The sequence below is a fragment of the Anopheles moucheti genome, chromosome 2, assembly GCF_943734755.1.
Source record: "Anopheles moucheti chromosome 2, idAnoMoucSN_F20_07, whole genome shotgun sequence".
In the NCBI taxonomy this organism is placed as follows: Eukaryota; Metazoa; Arthropoda; class Insecta; order Diptera; family Culicidae; genus Anopheles; species Anopheles moucheti.
In genome coordinates, this window is record NC_069140.1 from 77,964,445 (window position 1) to 77,976,199 (window position 11,755).

The window sequence follows — 11,755 nt, forward strand, 5'->3', positions numbered from 1 at the left end:
GGACGCTACAGTTAACCTAGTCCGAGCCGAGATGGATCCGGAATAATTTTCACTCTCTTTATTTTTTATTTATTCTGCTATTTTTAGATTTTTGTTATTCGTCTCTAAGTTTTTTTTTAAGTAAAGTTAAGTTAAGTTTCAAGCCGACCGGACAAATCATCGACTGTAAAGCTCTGACTTACTTACTTAATATTAGCCAATATTAGTACACAGCAACACGGTCTGGCCGTAATCATTATCATACAAAAAGTAATGCTTGTTCATAAAAAATAGACAAATCAAATATCAAACAACAACTTCCAATTTTACCTAGCTTGCCAACCCCTGCCCACAAAACATCGCACCACACCGCGATAAGTACCGCGATCGTGTCGTTCTTATTTCGGCTTCAGTTTGTGTGTGAGTGTGCTTTTTTTGCTTTTGTTTTTCATTTCTGGTTACCGTTTTCGTTACAAACTCTCTCGCTGCAAATGCATTGTAGTTGGAAAGTGTGTTTTTCTTTCACCCTTCCACCGGCGCCACCCAGGATACATACCGAGACGAGTGTTTGCCCGTCACACCAAGAATACCCAACCGTCGCAACCGTTTCCCAGCACCCAACTAACCATAATCCTCACGATCGGTCACTCACTCGGGATCCGATGGAAAAGGAACCCGGCATGGGGTGAAGGGGGGCTGCTTCTTCACGTACTTGTGTGTGTGTTTTTAATCGCGATGGAAAAAGGGCGATTGCTTCGACCGCTTCTTCGCTTTGCTAAGTGTGCCATGACGAGTGCGACAACGATGATGATGTCGAATGGTATGTAAGTGGGCAACCTTATGGAGGATGTAGTGGGTGAGAAAACGGACACACATACACAAACTCGCGTACATTATTTTTAGGTAGTCGCGCGTTAAAGCGCAAGACATTTATTTAGAAATCGATCCAAGATGAACTGCCCGCAATGGGAAGGTATTTTAAAATTTAATTTGCAAACATCGAAACATACCAATAAGCTTCTCCCATTTGCCACAGGAAAGGGTGCGAAGGAAAGGGATTTGAAAGGGAGCGAATAAAATGATGCAACAATAAAGAACGTTTCTTTTTCAATTTAGAAGCATATCTACGGAACAAGACGCCATTTTGGAACGCAGTTTCAAAGCATCATAAAGAAGCGAAAAAAAAACAATGCAAAACAAGGAAAGAGCAGGTTTTGAAACAAATGCTTCCGATTGTAATTCCGGGGCACAGTGTGTGATGAAGGAGAAACAACGTCACTCCACATACACACACATACGTACACCTGCCTTGCACTTTCGGGACAGTTATTTTTATGTGAAGGATGGCAAAATTCTCTCGCGGGAAATTCTCGGGCCACATCGCGTGCATGGGACGGAAAATCCACGATTGCGAGAAACGGGTTTCCCACGGCATGGGGTTGGGGTGAATGTTTGGTGACTGCTGGATTTGCCAAGGGGAAAATGCATCCCAAAAAACGAAGGTACGAAAGAGACAGCGCGATGGTAAGCGAGTGAAGCGCAGGACGCAAAGAAGAAATTAAATGTAAATGGCTATAAATATATGAATGTTGTTCGCTTATAGCTGAAGCGTGTGTTGCACCTATACGGCACTCACTACGATTTGAGTTACCGTCTTGTTGTGTTTTTCTTCTCACTGCTGGCGCTCTCCTTCACATTTCGCGCGCGTTCTTTCTCTCTCTCTCTCGCGCTTCATCGAGCACACTTGATTGCTTTGATTGTTTTCTGATGCAGTCGAGCGCGGCGTTTTGTGTTTAAGTTTTTGCTACGGGTTTTTCGCAACTGTGTCACTCACGCGATGACCTCGGTAAGCCAACGATTGTCCAGAAGCGGGGCGGGAGCTAAAGATATGGGCAAACAAGAGCGCCAACGTGTACGAAAAGCATGCAGCCCGACCAAAACTCCGCTTTGTACCAGATGTGGGGGGTTTGTGTGTGTGTGCATTCTGTATATAATTTTTTTTAAAATAAATCACCATGAGCCCATCCCGGTACGGTGGGATCTGCCGTGTTTTCTTCGCGACTGCACACTCTGTATGTATGTGCCCTGTTTGGGGGAGGTTTCGCAAACCACCGAAACCGATGCGCAAACGATATGGACAAAAAGGCAAATCATGCATACATATATTGCACCGCTCATGCACATGCACGTATGCCCGGCCGCAGGTGAGGCAAGACGATGTTGATGATGATGATGATGATGATGGGCCCACAACGACTGCTCAACTTTCCCCTTCTCAGCAGACGAAGCTTAGAGTAAGCCGAAAGAGGTTCCGTTTAGACTACGGCGTTCGGCCGGTGGTGAAGCGCGGGCATCTTGCGCCACTCACACCGCTTCTTTCCTCCTTGGCAGATTATTCGCATTCATTCTCTCTCCCTCTCTCTCAGGCACTCACTTCATTTGACACTCTTTTTCACGTAGCTCGTTGGGTTTGCGGTAGCGATTTGGGGATGATTTCTTAGTTGGAATTGCGGTCGCACAGCATAATTCGTTGAACTCGACCACATCGATCGGACACCACCTCCCACTTTACACACCACTCCTTCCATCATCCCTCCCCAACCCCTCCTCTAAAACCACCTTTTAACCCGTTTTGTTGGGATTGTCGTTAGTTTTTTATTCGCCGCGTGATGATTTTGTTTTGTTTTTCCTCTCCTCCACCCCCAATGCATTTCCACACTCATCCCTTATTTCTCACTATCACTCCCCCCCCTCTCTCTCTCTCTCACTCGCTCTGTTGCTCACTGTCAGACACATACAGAAGCGTGGTATTGGAATGCTGCTTGGGTTGGAAAGATGGATGGTTGGTGGAATCGATTCGTAAATGTAGATCTACGTGCGCGTCTTTTCTCGGCATAATCGTACACCGTCGAAATGAACAAAGAAGCATCGAACCATCGGATTGACGTGGCATCGATTGTGGGCAGTTTTGGAAAACCCTTCACGGATATCAGTTCTGTGTGTGAGTGTGTTGCGGGTTTTATTTTGTCATGGCCTGCTAGTCACGCTATTTTTTGCCAGCGATTAAAGAGCGCGCAAAAAGGGGGATTCGTGCAATTTTGCGCGTAACTTTTCACTAGCGATAATAAGCGTTGTAAGTGAATTAGTTTTGAAGGATAAACAGATATTTTTTCATCTATTTATTATTGTATATACAAATCCATGCAAAATTGTATCAGCAGTATTAGGTTACTGCCTCAATTAATCAAATGGTTAATGATATTTCATTTCATCACAAATATAATCAATTTTAGGATAAGTTTGAACACCTCAAAATACTACATAAATGACCAAAATTAACTCACGAAGTGTTCCTGGCACTAAAAGCACTCTTAAATTAGCATTTGATACCATTAAAAGCAAGCTGAGACATTTGGCTTTGTTAAGTTCCATGAACACTGGAACTGTCAAGCGTTATCAACGTCCTTTAATCATTACTCACTTCAATCATGGCTCAAATGCCTGGTTTATGTTTCAAAGAGTTTGTACAATGGAATGTTTGTAAAAGTCATAGCTCAACTTCATTAGATTTGTGTAACATAATTATTGGAATGAGCAATCTTTAAATCTTTTAATCCAACTAATATTCGTAGCAAATTTCCCTGTTTGCGAACGAATGCTTGAACTTGGAAACCCCTGCAAACATCCCCACTGCACAGAAGCCAAAAGCCCCAGACCCTATCATCGCACAATGCTGATGGGCAGTATAAAAATACACATCGGTCTTTACACTCAATCGGAAAGCAAACATCATAACATCATACGATCTATTATCTAAAGGCAATGCAAACACTTCCCGAAAGGTTTTCCCCAACCGGCAACCGACTGCTAGTGCGAGCGCCAACGCCAAATTGCCCGACGAATTACCCGCGTCGATCGGTGCTTAACCTTGACGGGATAGATAGTAAACTATTGCCCCATCGGTGTGTCGATGGTTACGACAAGAGTCAGAACAAAGAGGCAAAAAAAGGGAAACGTAAACGAGTTCGTTATCAGTGATACCATCCCCAAACAACGTCACTGCTCTGGTGCAGGCCACGTTCCATCTTATCGCCGGTCTTACCGAGGCAAGGGCGACCCAAATGTAAATGTACACCGCGTCGCGTGCTTTCGCCGTACTGCGACGTACGTATAATGTGGTGTGAAATGTGTTGAAAATAATTTACGTCACCACCCACCAACACGTCACCGGTGGCGCTGTTGACAAAATTGTGCGCAATCCACCTTGGCAAGGCAAGGGTCGAACGTGCCAACACGGGAAGGCAAAAATAAATATGTCGAAGAATGTCAACACACAGAGCAACTGCACCACACCAGCAACAGAACACAACGGAAGAAAATAAAACATTTCACATAGCAGGCCATTGAATGCACGCACCACCTAAACGGGAAGGTCAAAAAAGATAGGAAGTTGCTGTTTTTTTTGTTGTTAAAAGGTCTGGAATGTTCTCCATCATTACGCTGCTCTTTACGAGCGGGAAAAATAGTTCCAAAATTGGTTTAAATGTCGTCTGGATGTAATCGTTCTCGGAACTCTGGGGCGTAGAAGTAACAAGAGGCATTATTACCACACCTCATCTTTTACTCGCTCAGCCACTTCGAGCGTTCTATAATCCCGCAACAAATCCCAAAACAGTTAGCTAACTGTCCCCTAACAAAGTCCCCTTCGGATAACAGAGTTGTTCGCTTCCAATGAGAAGTCATGAGGCCATCTTGGGATGCGTCTAGGGTTCGGTAAATCATTAGTTCCATATGAACTTGAGCGAACTGGTTCGTTCGATTTGAAGAACTGAACGAACGGTACGGATCTTTCGTTCTTTTTTGCGTTACGAGCCGTTCAATGTTCGTCAATGAACCTGTTTCACAGCTCATTTAGTTATTTTTACATTAAAAGTATTGTTCTCCAGACCTGTCTGCATAGATAGTTCGACCTGATGACTAAACGCGAGTTTGACGAGCGAGTTCGTTCGTTCCCTTTAAAGGACTGATCGAACAGGTTTAGTTCTTGTGAGCCATGCGACCATCAGAACTGGAAGAACTCCACGAAAAAAAAACCAGCACAGGTAGTTGGAGCATAATTGGTCTTGAATTCTCTGAAACATCTCCTGAAAACCAGAGTGCCGTAACGATTTTTTTCTTTTATTTAGACAATAAAAACACCATTAGGTATTGGGACACAAAGTTGGCCGATTTTTTTACTTTATTGATGATTTTCGGAATGCACCGATTGGCTATTCGCTCGTAATGCCGCGTGCATTATACTGAGGTACTGTTCTTTGATATCGAGCTGTACTTCAAGCGGAAGCGTTTCCATTTGGTCCACCAAACTGTTGAGGAAGTAGTAGTTGCTGGATTTTCTTGTTTCCCTGTTCCGCAGTTCGTGCTCACGCCACATCTCGTTGTTGTTCGTCAGCTCCAGCTCCATGATCGATCCCAAGGGATCAACAGATGATTGGGAATTCCCAACTGCCTTGGGTCGCTTCCGTGAGACCGTAGGTATATTGAGTTCGGTAGGCGTTGGTTCTTCAGTATCACTGCTTTGCATCCCTGCCAGGGGATCCACACTCTCCGACTTCATAATTCCTTCGGCAAATATATTGAGAATGGATTAATCTTTACCGCACCGTAAAGATTAGACAACTTCTACTACCTGTAGCCGATGGGAAAGATACACGTTGAGGGCGGGTTTCCATCATATCTCTCAAAAACAACATTTGCTTGTAATACTTCCACCTTACAGGTGTATAACCGGATCCGTACGTCCGGTTCATTGCAGTGCATTTTTTCGCGAATGTGTCACGCAGGTTGCGCCATTTATTTTTCGCAATGTGTCCTAGAAGTGTCATAAGAAGTCATTCAAACCAAGAATCCACTCCAGTAGTATTCATGAATCGTTATGAGTAGTGGTGAATCAAGCAACTTAAGGCCTTCAGCGAAATGGCAATTGAGGCCCATTTTTGACAACTGAAGACCAAGGGGAGTGGGGGAGTTTAATACATGACGAACAATCTCCATGGAGGTCATAAATCTTGTATGATTCATGGCTTTTTGCGAATTCAAGCATCCTTGAATTAGAGATTCAGATGTATTGATTCGGTTCAAAGATTTATTCAAATGCATGAACCTGAATCTGATTCACCCAACACAGGTAGTAACGCGCCTCGTACATAAGTTTCTGCGGCTAATTGGGATCAACCCCTGCCATTGGGTTGCTGAGACCGTCTTCACGGAAAAGAGATCTTTCTCGTTCCAACTGGACCAATTTGACAGCTGGTGAAGTTTAACCACAACCTAATGAGTTGTATGTAAACAAACGGCGAAAAACATTTAACGCCGCGAAAAAATCTTCTTCGTCTAAACGAAATGTATTGAATGACTCTTGAAATTGCGCTACCTGTTGTTGTTCTGGAAGTCATCAAATACATTTCTGTGGTATTTGATGCCGACCGCAATTGTTTTGCGTACTTGCAGTGGTTACACTTCAGCCGCTGTCAACAACCTGAAGCGTTTCCCCTCAAGAAGGTGGCAAATCGATTCCTGAATCCAAAATAACCAACGATTGATCTTAAATGGCCCGGTGTAATACATTCCGTACGAATATAACCTAGGCAGCACCGGAATCCGGCAGGTTGAGGCAGGTTTGATAGCTAATACTCACCCGGCACATTAAGCTTGCGGCCAATGTCTTCCCAAAGAAGTTGTTTGTGCTTGTTGTCTTTATAGTTCGGTTCGTTGCGAGACCACAAACATCGTTTTTCCCGCACCAAGCAAATCAGCTTGACGTGGTCCAGCACCATTGTTGTGCACAGCAAACGCGAACGAAATGCTCACAGCGGCTTCGATGCGGACGTCGTATGCGGCGATACGGCAAACACAAACTGTTCTCATTGCGCCGCACGTCAAATTCGCAGCGACTCTTATTTCCCATACAAAAGCAAAGCGGCAAAATCGCATGCGGCAGTGCGCTGTGTGTGTGAGAGCGAGTAAAAGATGCCGCACGCACACGCACACACACAGACACATACATGACATCCGAATGCGCATAAATGGTGCTCAATAAAAACATGACTTTCCACACACAGCTGCCCTCTCGCCCTCCACCCCTTCCGGGCGTTCATGTTTCGGGGGATGGTGCTGTGTGTACAGTTGCGCACGATACAATAGAACTCGATGGCCCGCACGAACGGGCAATCGTACCGTTTCTTGCCCGGCGTGCACGCCGTTTGGGACATCTTCCGTTCTACTCTCCCGTTCGAATCTATGCGCCCATTACACATTCCACACAGTCGGAGGGTTTCCCGCTGTCGGCAAGCCTGGGCTGGTTCCGGAATCCGGAATATGTTGAGGGCCTTCATTTTCGGACTGTGGGTATTAGAGATGTTGGCTTCCTCAGTGTTTTTTTGGTCTTTCTTCCTAGCATCATGTGTGTCCCACCCGCATCCACGGTCCATCCTTTGGTGTCCGAGGGTGGGTTAACCCTTGAGTAGCAATACAGCTCATAATAATCGGTTCATCCTCTTCTCATGCATAGTTCAACCATTGATGATGATTCCAAAGGGATTCAATGGCCTCTCTTAGCCTAGCATGTGTATTACAAAAATGGACACATTTCTATGCGATTGTTCATACGAGTTCCTTACCTGATACCGAACGGGTCGCTGACAATCATTCTTCTCGTAGGACATGAGTCCGGCATCCTCATTACGTGCCCAGTTATCCTTCCGGCCTTCTTGACCACCGTCAGGATGATAACTCCACCAAGCAACTCAGCTAGCTCGTGGTTCTTTATCCTTCTCCACACACCCCATTGTCAAATACAATGAAGAGTGTGTTGGCGTCCTTCGCTCGTATTGTTCAAAACTCATTGCCGCAGAGCAGGGGTCTCTAAGGACCCCATTGGTTGAAACCACCGTAGTTGGGGGTCATTTACGCAGAGGCTGGAGGCTCTCCAGGGCCGCAATTTGGAGACCCCTGCCATAGAGGATTACCGGACTATTAGGGTAGAGTATATGTGTCTTGTTGGAGTCTTTTAGATCGTAGGATTTTGTGGAGCTATTGCTCAGGTTGTAATCCAAAATTACGATCAGATCAGACGTCAAACGATACTTTGCTTCTCATTCGGGCTCTATCACGGTCCGAGCATCCGGCAAGCAGGTACTTTATCTACGTCGCATTAATCGTCAATAAAATCCTTAAGACTTCACGTTTGTACGCTTAACACACTGCCGCAGATGTCCGTCCGATTAGGTCAATGTCATCGGCGAAGCCAAGGAATTGAGGTGAACGGATTAGAATCATTCCTACCCACTTTATTTGAACGAAAACTTGACAACATGCATGCCACATGCACTGAAGGGTTAGCTGGTTGGAATCCCAGCAAACAAAAAACTCTCATTGCACTGCCCCATGGACGTAAAAGTTCCCATGGCCTTTTCTCTTTCTTTTGCTCGTTCGCGTCTGCTCTCATATATCTCACTGTTGTATGGTATATCCCAATTTATACACATCTTTGGGTGTTCGCGCATTTTCATCTTCATCAGCGTAGTAGCCCGTGCATCGGTACAACATCGATAAAATCCTTCTCTCTTTCGCCCATCGCACGAGAGGATGTTGAGATGTGTTTTCCTTTCCGTTTCACCCTTGCTTTGTAACCAAATAGGGGATTTGACCGATTGTTGTCCATCTCGCTTTCGCACCATTTAAAATAATACCGTACACGCTAATAGACGCACTGAAGTTCGAACTGCACTCTCGCCGCTTCCTTAACAACACTGGGACATTGGGGTGGTTGGTTGATGGAGTTGACGGATTTGGTTGTCTGCTGCTGGCCTCACCGATCAACTCACCCCACATCAGCCATTCCAGCAGCAACAACAAAAAAAACGCCGACGTCGGCGCCGATGAGGATGATGATGATGATGATGACAAAAGAGATGGAAGACAGGGCACGCGAAACTGGGCCCTATTGCGAATGAGAGCCAGAAAGAGAGCGAAGAAGCAAAAAAAAAACAGGAAGCGTAAAACTTCATTCTCCAGTAGTGTTGTTGTTATTGTTTTAATGATATTTTGCATATTTTTACTCACATCAACGTTATCCCGTTTCCACGTACAATCGGCTCTATGTTTTTCTCGCTCTCTCTCTCTTTTTCACACTTTTTCTCGCTCGCTCGTAATTGGCGGGAATTCATCGCTCATCGCTTGGGCGGGCGAATCAAATCGAACCCGTTTTCTTTTATGCTGTTTTATGTTTTCTTTTGCTAAATCTGTGGAAAGAGTTTCGGAATTCAAATTAATTTGTGTTTTATGTGCCCAATGTTCAATCATCTTCCAAATAGAGAGGGATTTTAAGATAAAAAAACATGTCTGTCGTAGGGTAGTCGACGCCTGCTGCGTGTTCCCATTCAAGCGTCCATCTGAAACTGCCGTTTGGCTTCCACTTTGGTGTACTGAACTGGGTACCAATGCAAAATAGTCTCGCATTAGTAAAACCATCCAAGCAAACCTTGCAACAACCAATTTCTTTATCTTGCTGCAACGCTCACACAATCACCTTTCTCGCTCTAGCACAACAATGGGCGGTTGCCGGAGGTGGGCTGTTGTTGCTGTTTTCGTCGCGCTTGTTAAAAAACGGTTTCATTTCCGTTCGGTCTGAAAAACACAAGCACATCGACCAGCGGATCTCACCAACTATTTCGCATCCACTTATGCTGCTTCACTTCAGGTGCTTCTTTTTAATGCTCTGCACCGGAGCAAGGGGGCATCGCTTGCGCTACGTTCAAACATCTGCTACACCGCTGCTACCTTTTCTACCCCCATTCCTCCCCTCCTCTAGCTATAGGGACACAAAACACTAAATCATCTATGCTTGCAGCTCGGACAGCAAGAAATAATAATATCGAAGGTAGCGTGTAACCTTTCTTTTTCTCTTTTGGTGCTTCTTTTGCATAGTGGTTCGTGTATCTCTGGAAATGAACGGCACCTTTACGTCAGGGATGGGAAAGATAATCTAAAAAAACTATCCTAACATAACACACACACACACACACGCGCACCAGTTGCGGTGTTGCCCCTTTTATTCGATACGCTGACCCTCGCCGCTTTCTGTACAGAAGTGGTGGAAAATTATATAAAGCTAACGCCTCTCGATATGCGCTACGAATCGAAAAAAAGGGCATCCGTCCATCTTGCGCAGGGTGATGGTCCCGTATAACAATCACGCCACCTCACTTAACTGGGAAAGTGAATAGGGGGTTTGGGAATTGATTTTCTCCCTTTCCCAACTATTTTACTGCTTCCATTGATCGGGGTGTCATTCATTTGGGAAAGTTCCACGCTTGGGCTATATTCTTCAATATCTGGAGATATTCCCCAATTTCTCGCGGGATATTCCAGAATCGACATAATAACAGGAAGATATCTTTGACTTTATTTACCCGTAGTCGGACAGTCAGTCCTGCATACGGAGCAATGGACCGGTAATGTCGTGTGAAATTCGGCGCCGCTACCGGATACACCACCGGGCCGAACCCACTTCTTCAATATCTGGAGATATTCCCCAATTTCTCAAGAGAATAGCCTAGAAGTTGAAGAATATTGAGGGATATCCCCAGATATTGAAGAACATGCATCAAGAGTGGAACTTTCCCAGTTGGACGACAATTCCCGATCAATAGAAGTAAAATGGATCACAACAAAACAAATGAAGTGACAGCAAACAGATCACGCGCAGCTAGACACGGAACTTCCCAAAATGTGATGCGAAACAACAGACGCCCGCAGGAGAAAAAAAACCCCTCCGTCCTATAAGTTACAGTGTGTGTGTGTTTTTCCCAGTCACTAAAATTGACGTGATTGGTTTTCTGCAGTTTCACCCCACCAGTTCACTTCCCACAGTTTTGCTTTTTTGACCAGAAACTTTCCCATCCTGATGATGAGGGCGAATAGGCGCCGGGTCCCCTTCAGTACCGGAGCGCTCTTTATGACACACATCTTTCAGGTTTTAGGCTGTGTGTCCGTGTATGTGTTTATGTGTCCCAGATAAAATGGGATTTTCCGACCGAGGGTGGAATTTTGTTTCCCTTTCCTGTCCCCCTGTTTCTTGGCCACGTGTTCTTCCATTTGGCGCCAAACTTTCCACCGCCACCACCACACATGCTTGACATTTGGTGGGAAAGTGCGGTAATAAAAATTAACCAACGTTCCTTTTTATCTTTTGCAGCACATTCAAGCAAGGTAGGAAAGCTGGGCTTCCTCTTGCAATTTACATCTAGTAAGCATAATGTTTACTTCCTGTCCCTTTGGTGCGCAACGGGTACCAATTTTATGTTTTTTTCCCTTCCAACAAATATGGCCGACCACCGGGCATTACCGGGGTGGTAAAATGGTAACTTTAACTCCTAACTCGCCCAGTGCGGTTAATAATCGATAGCCCATTTGCTGGTGTTTGACTAATGCCTAGACCCATTCGGTGTGTTTTCGCCAACGAAACAGCAAAGGGGTTAACGCAAAAGGCGAAAGAAAGAGAAAGCATGCAGAAAGAGCGAGCGAGCGGTTTGATAAAAAAGTTAGCGATCAAATTAAAATAAAGAAGCATTCGCGCACCATCCATTCCGCATCCGATATGCCAGTGGGCAGCAAATAGGGGTGTTTAACAATCGAAGTAAGCACCCCTCGACGGGCAGGGTGAGATAGAGCGAGAAGGAATGGAAAGCGAAAGCAGGACAGTGGCCCATCTCAT

The 11,755-nt window shown here is 45.1% G+C and overlaps 1 protein-coding gene across 1 annotated transcript; it reads right to left on the minus strand.

Moving 5' to 3' along the window:
• Positions 1-5,209: 5,209 nt before the first annotated feature.
• Positions 5,210-6,815, minus strand: LOC128299191 (uncharacterized). Its single transcript, XM_053035083.1, has 3 exons — positions 6,677-6,815; positions 5,669-5,851; positions 5,210-5,601 (listed from the first exon to the last, which is right to left on the minus strand). Exons 1-3 carry the CDS (start codon positions 6,813-6,815, stop codon positions 5,219-5,221), a joined length of 705 nt encoding a protein of 234 aa, XP_052891043.1. The 3' UTR covers positions 5,210-5,218.
• Between the last annotated feature and the right edge of the window lie 4,940 nt (positions 6,816-11,755).